The sequence below is a fragment of the Notamacropus eugenii genome, chromosome 5 (assembly GCF_028372415.1).
Source record: "Notamacropus eugenii isolate mMacEug1 chromosome 5, mMacEug1.pri_v2, whole genome shotgun sequence".
In the NCBI taxonomy this organism is placed as follows: Eukaryota; Metazoa; Chordata; class Mammalia; order Diprotodontia; family Macropodidae; genus Notamacropus; species Notamacropus eugenii.
The window spans coordinates 219,220,757-219,237,571 of record NC_092876.1 but is presented as its reverse complement, the minus strand read 5'-3'; the positions used below and the strand labels follow the sequence as shown (position 1 = coordinate 219,237,571).

General features: G+C 37.5%; 1 protein-coding gene across 2 annotated transcripts in view; it reads left to right on the top strand.

Moving 5' to 3' along the window:
• The window catches only part of PLA2R1 (phospholipase A2 receptor 1), a 145,422-nt gene that overhangs the window by 51,758 nt on the left and 76,849 nt on the right, over positions 1–16,815 (top strand). The window contains exons 7-8 of one of the 2 annotated variants that reach the window (XM_072612130.1): positions 319–507; positions 2,367–2,524. In XM_072612130.1, the coding sequence (XP_072468231.1) occupies positions 319–507; positions 2,367–2,524 (347 nt within the window). The remainder of the gene's footprint in view (positions 1–318; positions 508–2,366; positions 2,525–16,815) is intronic. The other variant, XM_072612131.1, reaches the window with a different exon arrangement.

Below are 16,815 nucleotides of genomic sequence, written 5' to 3'. Positions count from 1 at the left end.
TAGCGAGTTGCCTTAGAACCCTGACCAGTCAAGTGATTTGTCAGGACACACAACCAGTATGTACCAGAGGTGAGAGTGAACCTAGCTAGGTCTTCATGGTTCCAAGGCTGATTCTCCATCTAAACACACAAGTCTCTTTTGCCTTTGACATTATATTGTTCTGTCATCATCTCATATATCTCAAAGGTTTTTAGTTTTCAGAAAATCATCACATGCAAAAAAATAGATAACAAAGATTATATCATGATTCATTTTAAAAGATGACTAGCCATGATTATGAATAATATGTTCTTGTTTTATATCTTTGAAATGAAAAAGATGCTTGGAAATACTCCCCAACCCACTGTGAACCAGGCTGGAATCCTTATAATCACAATTGTTACCAGCTTCAGAAAGAAAAAAAAACCTGGAAGACTGCCCTGCATTCTTGTCAGTCCAATAGCAGTGACCTGATCAACATAGCTTCATTAGCAGAAACGGAGTTTTTCATAACCCTTCTTAGAGATGGTGAGTCCTCAAAGCTGACTGGTTTTTTCCTAATTGCTGCCATACCTTAAGCCCATAATAATGCAGCAGGAAATTTTTTTATTGGTGAGATAGAAAATAAATTCATCGATTTTTAAATTGACCTTGATGTACTTGGAATTCTATTTTCAGAATATATGCAATAATACAGAGTTGCAGCGTTTTCACAAAGTATATATTCAGGAAAAATTTAAAGGCATTCATGTTTTAGGCAGATAAAACAATAGACACAATGATAGGTTTTAAAATGTGACACTGAGTGTGGCATTCACTGTTATTTTATGACCTTAAAGATTCAGCCCTCAAAAGAGAAGCCATTGAACCAAAAGAACTAACAAACAGTAAAACACCACCAAACTCATAATTAAGTGATGCTGTCGTCAGTCGTGGTATGCCCTATGCACACAATCCAAGAAGTAAACTTTGTTGTTTATTAAACTGAAATTAAATGATGATGGTGATGATTCTTTAAGGTCTACAAAGAGCTTTACAACTGTTACCTCACTTAATCCTCACAACAACCCTATGGAAAGTATTGTCCTCTATTATTATTCCCATTTTACAGATGAGGAAACTGAGGCAGAAAGAGGTTAAGTGACTTAAGGGTCATTTAACTATTGTCTAAAAAAGGATTTGAACTGACTTCTTCCTGACTCCAAGTCCAGCTAGGTGACATCATGCTACTTAGCCGCCCCCAGACCAGAGTTTCTTAACCTTTTTGTTTGTTTGTTTTTTTAACAATCTGCTTTGATAGTCTTATGAAGCCTATAGAAGCCCTCTTTCAGAAGTTTTAGATGCATAAAATAAAATACAAAGAATTACAAAGGAAATAAATTACAGTGAAACAGTCATTGTAATTATTTTCCCATCCAAGTTTACAAACTCCCTGAAATCTGTAGATACCAAGTATCTGTATCTGTAGATACCAAGTCAAGAAAAAGAATTTTTATAGACATTAACTAGTAACATAAATAATTCTGGTAAAGTAAATGTGTTATGAAATAAAGGCCTAGTGCAGTTGATCATTGCCTTTTTCCCTAACACTTAACTTCCTTTTATCAACTGACCTTGAATTTTACCTTGAAGTCAAAAACCCTTCTTGGTGGTTTGCCTTCAAATTGAGGATTTGCTTAGAATGTCAGGTCTTCCTGAGCTGCTTATTTCCCGAGGGTTCATCCTGATTTTTCTCTCTCAGTTAAAGATATATTCATTCTGACGAGGCTGTTTGAACTTCATTCACCTTTCTGATGCTCATGATCAGCTCCAAGATCTGAGTTTTTCTTCCCAATTCCTTTGCTTTAAGATCTCCAACCACCTTTCTTCCATGTTGAAAAAAAAAAAACAGAGAAAACAAAGTGGAAAAAAAAAACAGAGAAAAAGTATAAAAATTGCTTGATAGAACTGAGAAGTTAATCTCCAATCAGAAAGAGTTATTTCTCACCTTAGTCAGTCCACTTTCCCCTATCCTGTCTCCCCGCCCCCTCCCTTTCATTGGTTTTCTTTAGATGTCACTTTTTTTTGCTTCTTATAGGTTATAGGGAAGTTAACAAGAATCTCTTAGGAGATGACTTCCCTTAAGCTTTGTAGTGATTCCAGCCCATCCAAAGTTTCAGATGTGGAGGTTTCCAAATCTTTTATTTTCTTAAAGCCTTTATCTCTTATCATAACACAAAACAAAGTTGTTGTTATTTTCTAAGCTTTTTGAAAAGAGAGTTGAACTAGTTCTATCACATGGAGAATTCACAACCAAAAACCAAACTTTTTAATTAAACAGTCAAAATAACAACTTCCTTTTTCAGATAATAGGGATCCAAATAATAATATCATATGATCTCTTACAGAAAATGTGTCTGAAACGTGGATCGGCATGAGCAGCCATAGCAATCCAGTTTCCTTTGAATGGTCTAATGGCTCTTTAGTCACTTTTACTAACTGGCATACTCAAGAGCCCAATATTTCTTTCAACCGCAGCCAACTCTGTGTTTCTGCTCAGCAATCTGTAAGTTTCCCCCATCATCACTAAGAATCTTTGAAGGTAGAGTTAGTTTACTGGAAGGCTATTATTTTTAGGGTCATGGTGACTCTATGAACTCCATAGGTCAGAACTCATGAGCATTGATGACTGCCATTGAAAGGAGACTAAAATAAGGAGGGGGAGGGGATTTATAGATAGTTTCTCAAATAAAGATCTCATATCTCAAATATATAATTTTGTAAAGTCTGAACAAATAGAAGTCATTCTCCAATGGGCAAATGGTCAAAGGATATGAGTAGGCAGCTTTTAGATAAGGAAATCACAACAATTTATAGTCACATGAAAAAATACTCTACATCATTATTGATTAGAAAAATGCAAAATAAAACAACTTTGAGATATCATTTTATGCCTATCAGATTGTCTAAAATGATTGAAGGGAAAAATGACAAATATTGGAGAGGATGTGGGAAAATTGGGACTCTAATTTGTTGTTGGTGGAATTGTGAACTGATCCAACCATTATGGAGAGCAGTATAGAATTATGCCCAAAAGGTTATGAAACTGCCTAGGTAACTCTTTGACCCAGTAATGCCACTACTGGGTCTATTTGCAAAAATGACTAGAGAAAAAGGAAAAGAACCTATATGTTCTAAAATATTTATAGAAGCTCTTTTTGTGGTTGGGGAATAGTTGAACAAGTTGTGGTAAATGATTGTGATGGAATACTACTGTGCTATAAGAAATGAAAAGCTGGGTGATCTTAGAAAAACATGGATAGACATGCGTGAAATAATGATGAGTAAAATGAGAAGAACCAAGAAAATGTTATACAGTATACAGTAACAGTAATATTGTTTCAAGAATAACTTTGAGTGAATAAGTCATTTTGACTATTATAAATACTCAAATTAACTACAAAGGATATATAAAGGAAGACACTATCTGCATCCAGAAAAAGAACTGATAAATAGAAATACATATAGGATGATTTACAGATTTGTGTCTAATGATAGCCATCTCTACATTGGGGAAAAGGTGTGAAAGGAGGGAAGAAAAAAGGGAAAAAAAGGAAATTTACATGATACCTTTATTATATAATTTAATGGGAATACCAAGTTGTATAATAGATTTGCAGTTTCATGGGCAATCTTTTTTATTATACTATATTATGGAAATGCTTGTTTTATTCCATAAATTAAAAATCAAATTATAAAAAAAAGCAGGGTATGTGCATCCCTGCAATGGAACTCCATGAGAAACCCTGCCCCTGACTCCAAATGGCTAGTTTTCTAGTCAGAAGTGTTTCTTCATGTAAGACACCCCCAACTAGTCTCAAAAATGTCTAGGTTGACAGCTTTATTCAATTCATGTTCTTGCCCTGTTTACAGTATAAATCCACACCTCTCTAAATCACAGTTATAGTGATATTTTCAGGCACCAGGTGTGAGTTTATATAATTCTCATATTTTTTCCCTCAGATTGAAGGTCTAGATTTATGATAATCTTGATATTTTACCTGTTTATTAAGGAAATTTAAAGGAGATTTTGACAGTATTTTATGATCAGAGTCATGGACAGAAAATGTTATTTTGACAACAGCATATTTGAAAGAGTATGATCTGAAAATATGACTTAAGAGATTATTTAGTCCAGCCAGAACTAGAGGCTCACAGAGCTTAAGTGACTGACCTTGATGACTTGATAGGTGAGATGTCTGATGAAGAAAAGATATTAGTAAGAATGTATAAATCATAGAACCCAGATCAGATTATTACTTTTAATATGGCAACAAAGATCATTCTACAAGAGGAATTTTTAAGCTGTTTGGGGTCAGGGACTCCTTTGAAGAAAGGATCTGGTGAGGCCTATGGATGTCATCTCACAATTATGTTTCTAAATGCCCAAAATATGGGGGATTACAAAGGAAATCAATTACATTGAAATATAGTTATAAAATTTTTTTTTTCAAAAATAAGCTCACAGTTCCCAAATTAAGAATCCCTTTATTATAGGATCATCAATGAGAGAGAATATAGAAGCCATACAGTCCAACTTTATCATTTTAAAATGAGGGAACAGAGATCCAGAGACATTAAGAGGCTTGCACAATTCACATAGGATCAAAGATGAAATTGAACTTAGGTCCTCTGACTGTAGTCAAATGCTCTTATGGAGAAAAATAAAAGTGTTAGGACTTAAACATAGGTAGAAAAGAGGGAAAGAGAGAATGAAGAGTCCAAAATGTTCATGAATTGTCTCTGAAGTAGTTATGGTATGGAAAACGATGAAACTTCCCAAAATGCAAGTAGAGATGAAGAAAAAGAACTAAGAAAAGATTTATTTTGGACATATTAAGGCTTTGTGCTATCATTCTACCTCTTTGCATATCCCAAGACCTCTAACTGGACATATACAGGTGCTCAAGTGCTGGTCACAGAGTAGGCGCTCAAGAAATATTTATTGAATGAATACTTTATAAGTTGAAAGAATGAAGAAGGACTTTAAAAAGAAAAGATGATGGAGTCAGTGAAAAAGAAGAAATAAAAGAATAGAATGATGTTTCTGAAATTTAGTCTGGAGAAAGTATTAACATGATGCTCACTTCTTCTGTTACATGCTAAGAAGAGGTTGTTTTAGAATGAGTACGGTATTAAGAATAAGCGAGCCATCAGATTTGACTTTGTTCCTTGGTGTTCTCTATTAGTGAGGGCACTAAGAAGTGCTATCCCCAAGCTGTCTGATTTCTGGCTGCCTTTGATAATGAGGTAGCTCAGTGGAATACCACAAGATCCCGGATGTAGTCTTTAAAAGTCATCTAGTCCAACATATTGCCTCTTAGAAAAGATAAAATGGAAGCTAGGATTACATATAAATATTCAGAAGGATCCTGGCTTCCAGGTAGGAGAGAGCTGTCATTTTCAAAGAAGACTAATAATATGACAGATAATGTCTTGACTTGCACATGAATTGGATTTAAGTGAAGCAGAGTTGCACAAGTCATTATCCTCATTGTCTCTCTCTGAGTCATTGAAGTCCAGAAGCAGAACAGAAGTCAGGACAACTGGCAATGGCCCAGGATACAGTGGATGACTGTGGTGTTTTTGATGTCTGACCAAGCTCTGAGTGTTCTATAGCTCCTGCTGCAGCTGCCCTCATGGCCATTAGAACAAATTGTTCTCATCCATTCATTCTGCTGGGGAAAGTCTTCACACGGTTGGAGTAGACATACCTGCCCCCCTCCCTCTCCAACTCTTTGACAGATTTGAGGCCTGTTACCTTCATCCTGTTTTAGCAGATCTGCCAAGATGGTTTTATTGGAGTATGGCCATTGTGCATACTACAGCTTCTTGGATTCACAAGTGATAGTTGTGTGACAGGTGGACACCAAAGATGGATGAACAGCCCTCATAGCAGAGGTGCTTGTCCTCCCTGTACACTATATAGATATAGATGTATGTATATATGCATGCATGCATGTATGTATGTATGTATGTATGTATGTATGTATAGATATACTGATGTACTGGGGGAAGAGATCAATCAAGTGGCAGCTACAATAGATCACAGATTTAGAACTACAAGGTACCTTAGAGGTCCTATAGCATAACACCTCACTTTACAAATGAAAGAACTGAGGCCCCAAGAAGGTGTTCCATATATGAAGTTGTACACAAAACACTCTCCTTATAGGATAGTATTTAATTTAATATCAGAGAGAGGAGTTAGGGCAGCAGTTTGGGGTGGCATTTCTGGGTGAATCACAAGGTGGCGCTTTGAGTTGAAGCTGTGCCCACTCGCCCCAGTGTGCATGAATGAGAGAACTTATTGGTGCCCAACTTTGAGCTACTAGCTCACTTAGTCCATGCGTGTATGAATAATCCTAGCTGTCCAAGTCTTCACAACCTCTTCATATTCCCTAGTGTTTTCAGGTTACTATGTAGGGGTGTAAATGTTCCAAAAAGAATTTATAACTCTCTTACTTTGTGGCTCCCACCCTCTAGATGCCAATCTCTTTTTCTTCATCAGTGTGGCTCTACACAGAATTAATTCAATGAGCATATAAACTTAATAACTACAAATGGAAACAAATACATTGAAGCATTACAAGGTTATGTCCAAGCAATGGGATTAGCCCTAGCTGAATTCTCGCCCATCCTTTTCTACGTTCATCATCATTCCCCTTGCCCTGCAAGAGGCGGATGACACATCTGAAGGCTTTAGAGGGATGCACTTTCAAAAATTCTTCCCTCATTCTCTGTCTTAATATCAGAGTCAAAGGAGAGAAAAAGGAAGGGATTTTTACTAAGCTAGAGTTTCCCTTGCCTCATATATAACTGATGGTGAATAATCTCTATCTTCTGGCTAAAAACCAAGCAAAACCCGCAGTGTATAATGATTCAGCTATGGGTCCTGGGAAAATCTCCCTGGTAACCCAAGCAATGACCTTTCTTCTCCATGTTTCTCCTCATGTGTGGCTAACACCCATGCAACCAAATCAGGTGCTCAGTACTTCCATGGGCACACCTTCCCCTTCCCATCCCAATAGCCTCTCACATGATCAAAGGCCTAAGCATGCCAGTCACACTGAAAGAATGAATACTGAGAGCAAATGGTAGAAAAAGGTAAGAGACACAAAGCACTCTTCTGCCTTTTGCAAAGTCCCACCAGAGCTTGTGACCCAGCATGACCCTGACAGCTGTCCTTACCAGTTAGCCTCTCCTCTGGGGCTATTTGCTCTACCTTTCTGTGTTAGGTTTGGGCCTAAAGATTCACAAAATCCAGTGAGTGTGAGGAGAGGTAAACTGCTATTCAGCAAAAGGCTGCTGGGGCAAGTGTCACACACATATCTTACATGGCAGAGCTAGGGCTGAAACGTGAGCCCCCTGCCACCACATCAACATGAACTCCATTTTAGCATGGTGCCCTCCAGCATAGGAGGATTACAGGAAAAAGAGATCTTTTGGTTGATAGGGATGTACGCATTTTAACATGTAATAGAAATGGCCAAGAGGGAAAGAACAATTGATGGTGGAGATAGAATGAGTGAGTAGGTATAGTCACGAGAAGTTTCAGAACATGCAGTATTTGTGCTTTTAACAAATGTTATCTTAGAGTATCATAATTCATTTGCCCAAGTAATTTGGACCCAACTGTGAAGCATTCAGATTCAATTTTTAACCATTATTTATCGGTTCTATGCAGACCCCTGTGCTAGGTACTAGGAAAGATTAAAAGTAAAAGAAGACTCAGTTCCTTCCCTCCAATAGCTTCTTATCTAAGTGATAAGTAAAACGCATAAATGACTATAAATGTAATAATAAGGAGACTCCTGGGATAATATACTTGGAAATTATCTAGTCCAACCTCATTTTTATAGATAAGGATGTCAACTTTCAGTAGATGCTCCATCTGTCTGTCTGCCTATCTGTCTATCCACTGTTATTATCAGAATTAAGAACAGTAATAATAGTAATTAGTATTTAAATAGACCTTTAAGGGTTGCTAACCACTTTACTGTTCATAACAATCCTGTGAGATAGGTACTATTATCCATTTAGAGATGAGGAAACTCAGGCTAAGAAATTAAGTGACTTTCCCTGAGTCATATGACTGTGATATGGCTGAGGGACAGTTTAAACTCAGATCTACTTGACTCCAAAGCTAGCACCATCTCTACTGCACCGCTAGGACTAACTTTCTGAAGACTTATCATGATATAGAGATGACCCTGGGTTGCTAGAGGATATGCTAATATTGTGCTGGCAAGTATTAACAAACTGGAAAAGCATTGTCAACTTATAGCTGAGTGACATGCTGTGTGCCCATCATTCACTGAGAGAGGAGAGAAGCCTTGCTTAGTTCACAGAGACTCATCTCATCTTGCACCTGTAAACCGCCTCAAGGACTGTTTACCATTAAAGCTGTAGCAGGGGTTACCATCCGTATGGGTGGGAGGAATCCCTGCACTGATGAACTCTCAGATTCTTGAAATTCTATAATATGAAACAAGCTCATTAGAAAGGCACATCAAAGGGTGCTGTGTGAGAACGAAGGAAAAAGCTATCAACAAAGAGGATATCCAAATATATCTCTCTAAATGGGCATTCAGCCAAAGTGATTGGGCACGGACCTGTAGGGGGTGTGTCTGTGGTTACTATTATCACTTACAGTCATTAAGATTAGATTGTTTAGTTTAATTTGGTGCTGTTTATAAGTTGAGATATTGCTTGTAGCTTCAAATGAAACTTCTAAAGCAGGAATTATGAATTTTTTTGTTATGGACCCCCCTCAGACAGTCTGGTGCAGTCTACAGACCTTTCTCGGAATAATGTTTTTAAATGCATAAAATAAATAGAAAAGATTACAAAGAAAACCAATTATATTGAAATAAAGATATAACTCTGTGTGTGTGTGTGTGTGTGTGTGTGTGTGTGTTCTGAAATCTACCTGGTTAAGAAACCTTTATCTGAGGCATTATCACAAAGGGGCAAATATGAGAGGACAGACAGTGAGGTGTAATGGAAAGAACTCTATCTATGAAGGCTAAAGATCTGGTCACAAGACTCCAATAGATGGCCTTGGGGCCAAGTGAGTCATTCAACTTTGACTAAAGCTGAGGTTTCTACTCTATAAAATATGGGCAATAATACTTAAATAAAATGAGATCATATTTGCATATTGTTTTAGAAACCTTAAAGTGCCATGAAAATATTAACTATTACTATTTGCTTTTTGTGAGGGTCAGCCTTATGAGATGTACAGTCTAAGCATTAGAAATTGGAATTAGATCTGTGATTTCATTGGTAAAGGTAAATCTCAAAGGAGGAAATCCCTTCTCCCAGTTCAGATTGATACCTTCTCTACAATTTAAAGCCTCTGAGCATTGGGAGATGATGTGATTTGTTGAGGGTCACACAGCTACTTCGCATCAGGGGTGGGAATTAAATCCTCTGAAGTCAGTTATAAATAATATTTGCATAAGGTTGTTTGTTTGTCATCTCCGCAGTTAGACTGTGAATTCCTTGAAAGCTAGAACTGGCTCTGTCTTTCTTTGTATCCCCAGTGCTTAGCACATAGGTACTTAAGGTTTATTGACTGTTTACACATGATGGCTCTTCAAAGCCTTGAAGGCAATAATTATTATGATGATAGTCCATATATGTGCAGCATTTTACTATTTACAAAACACTTCTATCTACATTCTCTCATTTGAGGCAGCTGGCACAGTGGATGGAGTATGGGACCTGGAGTCAGGAAAACCTGACTTTAAATGTCACCTCAGGTATTTACAGGCTGTGTGACCCTGGGCAAGTCACTAAACTTCTGTATGGTTCAGTTTCTTGATCTGAAAGATAATGCTCTTAATATCAGGAAACAATGAGGATACAAAAACAAAATAGTCTCTCCCCTTAAGCAGCTTATGGAACAGCAGAGACAATAGATAGATATTTAAGCTTATATAATCAGTCAATAACATTTATTAAGTACCTACTGTGTGCCAAGCACTATGCTAAGATACAAAAAGAGGTAAAAGATAGTCCCTCCCTTCAAGTAACTCACAATCTAATGAGGGATTACGTAATTAGCTGTGTACTTGCCAATAGTGGATAGAAGTCATGAAGAGGTAATTTGTCTCTAGATGAGGAAAAAGTTTCTAACAATTAGAGTTATGCAGAAGTAGATGAGGGTACCTCAGGAAGGAATGAATTCCCATAACATTGGAGAACTTTAACTCAAGACTGGGCAAACATATGTTAAGGATGCTTTCAAGGAGATGCCCATTCAGGTAATGATCAAGGAAGTTCCTTCCAACTCTGAGAAGCTGTGAACAGCAAGATTGTGGAGGAGACCAGTACTTAGTGGTTTTATTGTTAAGAAGAAAGAGTGAGGCAGATAGGACATAACACTTACTCTGGAATCAGAAGGACCTGAGTTCAAAACTCAGACACTAGCTATATTATCCCGGGCAAATCACTTAACCTTGACTGCCTAAAAAAAGGGGGCAGGGGTGTTGCTCTCAAATTTGCTAGTATCATCCTATACTAGATTTTAAGCTCCATGACAGCAGGGCCTGTACTGTTTTTCATCTTTTTAGTCACTGTCCCCAGACCTAGCCCTGTGTCTTATACTTAGTAGGTCTGCTGAATTGAATTTATTATATCCAGTGATACCTTATCTACGACTGTGCTGGAGCCAGTTCAAATGGGCTGTTGGGAGACAATTGTTAAATTTTCAGCATGAGCATTTTATATACCTTGGAAATCAAATTATACAAATCAGGGCTTGATTTCTTGCTTTGTTGATTGTCTAGAGTTAAGAAAGTAATGGATTGATAATGCAGACTAAGCTTTAAGGTATGTCATGCATTTTTTTTTTTCAGAAATCCAGTTATTAAACATTTCCTAGTATATCTGTTTCACTTACTATACTGAAAGCTCTCTGAAGACAGGGTTTTCTTATTCATTTTCATATGTCCCTCTCCCTCCAGCACCTAGCCCTGAGCCACAAACATATGGCTGACATTTTGATGAATTTGTTTCCTTCTTCAATACTGTAACTGTGCTCACTCATGCTTTGTTTTCTGGCAAAATGGTAATTATGAAATGAGTAAGCACAACAATTAATCTATTTCTAAGAAGCAAAACTCTATTATTAACAGGTAACTTTATAATTAACAGATTACTTAGTCATCATACATGCCTAAATTTATTCCTGAGAAGTTGTCATAAAGGTTAAAGGCTATGTATAGTGGTAGACTGAGCAGCCAGCTCCCCACCTTGGCGGCTGCTGCAATTACAACTTTGAGTTCCTTTAAGATTCTGACTGATCCATAGATGAACCATTGCATCTGGAATGATGAAAATGATGAAAATTCCTCCTGGAAAATTCCCCTTACTCTAAAGTGATATTCCATACTTAGGCCTTAGTGTGCATGAAGGCCTTGATGGTGCAGCCAATAGAGTGCTGGACCTGTAACCAAGAAGATCCATCATTCTGAGTTCAAATCTAGCCTTAGGCACTTACTAACTGTGTGACCCTGGGCAGATAGATCACTTAACCCTCAGCTCCTCATCTGTCAAATGAGCTGGAGAAGGAAATGGCAAATCACTCTAGTATCTTAGTCAAGAAAAATCGGTCACAAAGAGTTAGATATGACTGACAACAACATCTAATAGCTCACATTAATAGAGGACTTTGTAAACTTCAAGCACTACGTTCCCGTGTGTCTTATTTTCCTCCAATCATGATTATCCTGACTTTATAGGATATGAAACATTCCCTTCATGACAATTCTATGAGGTAGACAAGGTAAGTATTATTATCTCCATTTTACAGATGAGGAAACTGAGGCCTAGAGAACTGAGTTTTGCTGACACTAGTAAGTATCGGAGCCAGGACTTCACTCTAGATCTTCCTTACCCAGTACTTTGCAGCAGTCAGCATTAGATTAAATTCCTCCCCTTGTTTATTTTTGCATCTAGATATGGTGGTTCATGCTCGACCAAAAGTATATTCTCTTTACATTTTGGATCATGGTATAGACAAACAACTTTGCATCGTGGTTATATAGCTAGTTACCTATGTGACCTCGGGCAAGTCATTTTTCGTCATATGTAAAATGAAGCTGATAAACTTCTTGATCTAGATCTAAAAAGTACCACTAGTAACACCTTGTCTAACCTCCTCCTTTTACATATGAGAACACTGAGGCAAGTTAAAGACTTGTCCAGGGACACATAAATAATTTCCAATTTTTTGTTGTTGTTGTCTTGTCATTTTTGGTTGTGTTCCACCCCATTTGGGGTTTTCTTGGCAGAGATACTGAAGTGGTTTGCCATTTCCATCTCCAGTTCATGTTACAGATGAGGAAACTGAGCCAAATGGGGTTAAGTGATTTGCCCATACATAGCTGGTAAATGTCTAAGGCTGAATTTGAACTCAAGTCTTGCTGACTCCAGACCAGGTACTCTAGTCACTGTGTCACCTAGCTGACCCTATAGTCAATTAGTTGACATCTACTTATTTTGTGTTTTATTCTGAAATTGGACACAAAAGAACAAAAACATTTCCATATGCAAAAAAATATATAAAAAGAGGATTGAATGTTAATCCATGAATCTCTTCCATACACCTTTGGATTTTGTTGTTATTATGTTTTGTAAGTACTCAAATTCAACACACCACTTTCAAAGATATCCTCACTGGTGTGGGTACTAAAATGCTGAACTTGGAGTCAGGAAAACCTGAGTTCAAATCCCACCTCAGAAACTTATTAGCTTTATGAGCTGGGCAAGTCCCTTAATCTGTTTCTTTCTCATTTTCTTCATCTGTAAAATGGGGATAAGAATAGAACCCACCTCCAAAGCATATATCAGATGAGATAATATTGGTAAAGTGCTTTGCAAAACTTAAATGCTAGCTACTACTATATCTATGCTTCCTTCTGAACTTCTCTTTGCTTTTTTCTGTCCCATTTTTAAAATGTTTTTATTTCAACAAGCATTTATAAAATACCTTACTCATGAACCAAACAATGGGGATACAAATGAATGAAATAATCCCTGTTTTCAAGGAGTTGATATTTTCTCCTTTCTTACTCTAAATCCTCTTATTTTAAATTTATCTGGTCCTAAAAGGATATTGGGAATAGCATGTGTGAGAGAAACATCTAGAAATATTTGCATACCCCACCCCCAAATTACCAATGATATTGGTAAAACCCAAAATATCTCCCTAGTTTCCAAACTCTTCATTCCAACACCCAGGACACAACTTCGCCATCCTTTAGGGAAAGTGCCCTAATCTCAGTTTCTTCAGGATTAGCAGGGAGGTAAATTAAGAGGCATTTCACCACTTTCCTGAAGTAAAGTGTGTAAAGAAAGCAAATTTTATAGTGTGTTTATCAAAATAATTACCATAGTTCAGATATTTCTTTATGTATACATATACATTTGAAATTCTATAAAACCAGGTCATAACACTTTATCCTGATAACAAAATAAATCAAAAGTCAGGAATATAAAACTATTTTGGCATTTGCAACTAATGCAGTGGGAGTTAAGCCTACAAGTAACTGTAGGGATTTTGCAAAATAATGCTCATTATAAAGAATATGAAATCCCACTATAAGGTATCTATCTCTGTCAGGAATTGTACTCTAGCTATAATCATATCATGTGATAAGAGAAGATAAAGGTTTTCTCCCCTGCCCCCTGTTACGAGCAAGCCCACAGATTTACAGTCATGAGAGGAGGAGAAATGGTAAGAGACAAAGAAAGCACAATTCCTTTAAGTCAACTTAACCTGTCAGCAAGAGTTTATAAAGCACCTATTATGTGCCAGGCCTGCAGTGTGCTGAGTGCTGAGGATGCCAAGAAAAACAAAAACAATCCCTGCTCTCAAGGAGCTCACTTTCTGGTGGGGGAGCCTTACATGCAAACTAGACACTAGGTAAATTGGAGATAATCTCAGAGGGAGAGCACTAGTCTTCGTTAGCCAGAACTGAGCCATTGTTATCTTTGGTTTATATGAAGGGACTTTAGATCTTTCCCCTCAGAGCAGAGTGCTCCAGTAGACCTGCTAGAGAGAGATCTAAAGCTTGTAGTCAGATGTCTTCCCATTGTAAGAGATCCCTCTAAGCCCTCTCTGCAGTGTGCTAAGTACTGAGGATGCCTCAGGAACTTTCTAACTGTGTCTAAAGAGACAAAACAGTTTTTTTTTTCTTTAGCCAGAATACAGTATTAAAGGTAAATTGTTTTTATTACAGGTAGTTATACGTAATAAGGGAGGAATATGAACCAGGAGAGTGAAGGTTGTGAACCTGTCTTTTTTGTTTTTCTTCTTATTCAAGTCGATTTACTTATCAGTTAGATGGGGTCTTAGGAGTGAAGTGGGCTAAAAAGTCTCCACACAGTTACAGGTATTATTTTTTGATGGTTCCCAAATTGGGTTGGGGGGTCATAAGGTTATCCTTGTGAGGTTGAATGGGGGTTTAAAGGAAATTTCTAACTCTGTAATAATTGTCTGAACCACTGATCATGGATTTCAAAGTAGTAGCAGACACAGGTAATTAAAAAAAATAGACTTAATCTTAGCCTAGAGCACTCTAGCTGCATGTCCTTAGCTAAATGTTATGTCTCATAGCCTCATCTATGGACTGGAGAGCTGCCATCTGATTCTTCTTAGGAAATGTTTCTAGTCACACCTGAGTAGATTGGAATAAAGGATCAGTAGATGGTCCTGAAAATCTTAAGACCAGGAGATGGAATGGAAAACAATTTGGTAACCCGAAATGTTCAACTGAAACAACATGCCCCTTCCCCCCTTCCCCCCACGGAAGAGGAAAGACATGATCTCTGCAATATCCAGCAGAGAAAATTCATACACCTAAGAATAGCACAACGATATCTGCAAAGGACATTGGCAGGGCTGTGCCACTGAAAACAAGAATTGCCTTGATTACCCAGGTTCCCACTGTGTGCCTCCTGAAGCATGGCCCTTGTGTTTGATCCTTGATCGTATGTTTTCTGTACATGTATGTCCTCTTCTACTGGTAGTATGGCAGTCTGTGGTACAGTACATAAAGGAGATCTTTTATGTCAATTTATTTGCTCATGCTATTTGATGAAATGTCTTTCTTTTTTTTTTAATTAATGTGTTTTCTGCCTGACTAATAGAAGTAAAACTCATCAATGGGTTTCTATTAGCTGTGGCTTTTGAGTAGGCGCTGACCCATAAAGGGCCTTAAACTTGGGTTAGCTTTTCTGGTCACCTGGTTACAAGAGGAGGCACCACTGGTACTACATGTATGATCATGGTCAAATCACATAATTGTTAAGAGAGACAGTTTCCTCATCTGTAAAATGGATTTAATACCCAGTCAATCCTCAGTATTCACACTTTGACTTTCGGGACTTCAAGCATTCAAGTGATTTTATTAGTAACCTCATTTTCCCTTTCCCATTGGTAAGAGTGCACATTTGTGGCCACGTGCCGTAGAGAAAAAAATATGCATGAATTTGTGGAGAGGCTAGTATCCTGCTAGGAGCTTCGCCGCCCTTGTTCTACCGTGGCGGGCTAAAGAGCTTCCCGTGCATTTGCTGCACATTTTCATTGTTTGCCGCTACAACTTAAGTTTGGTGTTGCAATTATGCCCCCAAAGCACAGTGCGTAGAGTTCTGTTCCCAAGTATACCATGTCAGTGATGCGATTTCATGAGAAAATAAAGAAGTCAGAGAAACTGCGTGCCAAAATGTCTGCAGCCACTGTTGGTCTTGGGTGGTGTTAATGAATCAATGATTTCTTAAAGCTACAGAAAGGAGGAAAGTATGTGTAAAAGTGTCTGTGAATCTGTGCCAGCAAGTACTCAAGTAACCTCTCAAGTGCGAGATGGGGGACTTGAAAAAGTGGAAAAGCAGCCGAGTTTGTGGGTGAATGAGATGGTGCTCGATCTGGCCCTCTCTCATACTGGTAGGGGCCAGAGGAAGATTCACTCCGGGGCATTTGCTTTTCATCAGAGAACTGTTCAACCATAGAGCTGAAAGGAGATTAGAGATGGCAGGTTGCCGCTTTGCTTTTTTGACCTTGGGGCTCCTCTGAGATTGCTGCCCCTACCCTACTCTCCCTCATTAGTCCAGTGTGGCTTCTCTTTTCTCCTGCTTTTGATGGGTTATTTTATATGGTTACTGTGTTCGGAAAAGGACATATTATACCTGGAAGTATACAAGCCTACACAAACGCAGGAACTACATAAACATAATTACAAAACACTTTTTATACAAATAAAGTCAGATTTAAATAATTGGAGAAATTTTCATTGTTCATTGGTGGGCAGAGCCAATATAATAAAAATGACAATTCTTCCTAAATTAATATATGTATTCAATGCCATCCCAGTTAAATTACCAAAGCATTATTTTATTGAGATGGAAAAAATAATAACAAAATTCATTTGAAAGAACAAAAGGTCAAGAATGTCAAAAGAATTAATAAAAAGGTAAAGGAAGGTAATTTAGCAGTATCAGCTATTAAATTGTATTATAAGATGGTAATCATCAAAACTATGGTACTGGCTAAGAAACAGAAAGGTGAATCAGTGGAACAAAGTAGACATACAATACGCAGCAATAAATGATTATAATAACCTTGTGTTGGACAAATGTAAAGATTTAAGCTTTTGGGATAAGAACTCACTATTTGATAAAAAATTGTTAGGAAAACTGGAAACAAGTCTGGCAGAAACCAAGTATGGACCAATATCTTATACCATTTATCAAAATAAGGTCAAAATGGATACATGACCTAGATATAAA